This window comes from Cynocephalus volans, chromosome 4, assembly GCF_027409185.1.
Source record: "Cynocephalus volans isolate mCynVol1 chromosome 4, mCynVol1.pri, whole genome shotgun sequence".
In the NCBI taxonomy this organism is placed as follows: Eukaryota; Metazoa; Chordata; class Mammalia; order Dermoptera; family Cynocephalidae; genus Cynocephalus; species Cynocephalus volans.
This window is the reverse complement of record NC_084463.1, coordinates 32113086-32115637: the sequence shown is the minus strand read 5'-3', so window position 1 is coordinate 32115637 and position 2552 is coordinate 32113086. Positions and strand designations below refer to the sequence as shown.

At 34.2% G+C, this 2552-nt stretch overlaps 1 protein-coding gene across 1 annotated transcript; it reads right to left on the bottom strand.

Moving 5' to 3' along the window:
* Window positions 1–1145: 1145 nt before the first annotated feature.
* Window positions 1146–2051, bottom strand: LOC134375927 (putative vomeronasal receptor-like protein 4; the record flags this gene model as incomplete). Its single annotated transcript, XM_063094660.1, has 1 exon — window positions 1146–2051. A coding segment is annotated over exon 1 (906 nt), but the record flags the coding sequence as incomplete, so codon positions are not given.
* Between the last annotated feature and the right edge of the window lie 501 nt (window positions 2052–2552).

Sequence of the window (2552 nt, the reverse complement as noted above, 5' to 3'; positions counted from 1 at the left end):
AAGTCGTATTTGGAAAGACCAAAAAGAAAGAAAACTATTAAAAATATAATAAATTAGCTTAATATAAACTACATAGGTTAAACATTATATTAGACTGACCTGATGAGAGAAGCAGTGAAAAAAATATTGAGCACAATGAATGCAGTCAAATACAATAAAGAGAGTCAAAGTCAAAGGAAACACAAACAGAATTATACAGTAACCAACTACATAATGATGTTTTGATCAATGGCAGACCACAGATATGACAGTGGTCCCGTAAGATTATAATGTCTACGTAGGTGTGTAGTAGACTTTGCCATCTGCATCTGCATTTATGCGAGTATACTGCATGCTGTTCACATGACAACGTCACCAGTAACACACTTCTCAGAATGTATCCCTGTCATTAAGCTACACATGACTGTGCATACATGAAGACTAGAATGAGGGAATAAAGCACAAGTAATTGTTTCACTAGAATATATAAATAATAGAGGAAATAGTCAAATAATTGGTGACTTACAAGTTTCTAAAATTGAAAACAAGATGTGAATTCTTGAATTCGCAAGTGCAATACATGAAAAAGAGAAATACATAGAAAATAATTTTTTAAAAATAGTCAAACACCAAAGAGGAGAAAAACACTTAAAATGAGTGAGAGAAAAAGAAATCATCTACAAAGGTGAGAACAATGTCTCCACAGCTTGTGTAGATCCAGAAAACAGAAATGGATATTAACAGTGCTGATAAATTATTATTCGAAGTAGAATTGGATATTTAGCTAAAATATTTAATGAATAAGAGTAAATAATATTTCCAGAAGTAAAAATACTGACGTTTGATTACCAATAGGAACTTCTTCTTAAGAGTGCACTTCAAGAACAAATATTTTCCTATAGATGGCAAAGTAAAAATGAAAGAGTAAAAATCTGGATGTGAGGATAATAAACCATGGTAGACATTAAGCGAAAGGAACAATGTAGCCCTCGGCAGCATCAGATTCACATATTTTTTGATATAATAAAAGTGTACTTTCAAACATTTTATTTCAATAGTGTGACAAATCATATGCTTCTTGAATAATTTAACCAATGGCAGAAGAACCTAGTTTTCAAAAAACTTCTTTCATCATTAACTTATTAAAATTTGTTGTCATTTCTGTGGCAAATTTTCAAAATATTTATTATTCTTTTATCAGAACCGATTTGTACGAAAGAGCAGACAGTGGCATAGACATTGAGCACAAGCTTCTGAACAATCATAAGAACTGGGTCATGTGTCCATAACATAATGGAGGAGGATATGATGATTAAGTCCACCCAGTATGTGACCACAAAGCAACTCACCAGCAGCAGGATGGTCTGGGTAGCCCTTTTCTCTGGGGAGGTTCTTGGAAATAAGCTGGTGCTGTGAAGACGCTGGGATCGCCTCTTATGCCTGAATAATAGAATCACCATGTATGCACTGGAGAGCAGCATGACTCCCACAAAGAAGACATCCCTGGATGTTGTCAGAATGAAAAATACTCTCTTGATGATGGAGTTCATGGGGGAAAGTGAACAGTAATTACTGACATTCAGTAGACTGGTCTGGGTCACATTGGAATAAGCTACAGTGTAGATGATGATGTAACTACTGAAAGACAAATTGAGGAACCAAAATAAGAAGAAAATACCGGTAATATTATTTCTAAGTTTATGTTTAAATTTCAGCAACCCTGAGGTGCTGGGGCTGATGGTGATGGCCTGGAACACGCACAGGAAGCAGGTGGTGCAGATGGAGAGGCCTCTCATTACTATGTTTATGTAAAAAATTGCCTTACATTTCAAGTCGTTTTGAAAATTCAGTGACTCAAACATGTCTGGAGACAAAAAAGCAACTGCAGTCAGGAGCATGAGTATGTGGAAAAGGCTCAAGTGACAGGTAATCAGGTCAGTGAATTTTGATCTGTCATTCTGAAAGAGCATCAAAAGGTGGAAGAAAAGGAGAAAAGTGTTGGCTGAGATTCCAATGCCAGCTTGGAAAACAAAGCATTTTTTAATGATAATGTAAGTGGAGAGTGTGTTCATTTTAATGGCATAGGTGAAACATATTTTGTATATCTGAAAAAAAAAATAGAACTCATATCATCAATGTTTGTTATTCAGTAGTCAAAATCATTAACCATTATCATCATTTCTATTTTACCCACTTATTCTTGATTCACCCTGACTATCTCATATAAATTCTTGATAATACAGACTCTGCATTATTTTGTACAGCAAGTAACTTTACCCATATAAAACATCAACACATTCACAATCATGCCTGTATGGGGTGCACATTATCTGTATTCCTATTGCACCCGATCCGCCCTATTAGAAATCATATCTTTAATGTTTTGCATTATCTTATTTTATATTTAGCACCCAAAACAGTAACAGACATATAAAATTAATGGTATTTGTATGGTTGAATTAAAAAAAATGTGGAAAGAATCACTAAAACAAAAAATGGAAAAACATGTTTAGTTGAAATTTTCATACATCCCATAATTTCGATACATTCTATTCTTTAGCCCTCTTCCACAG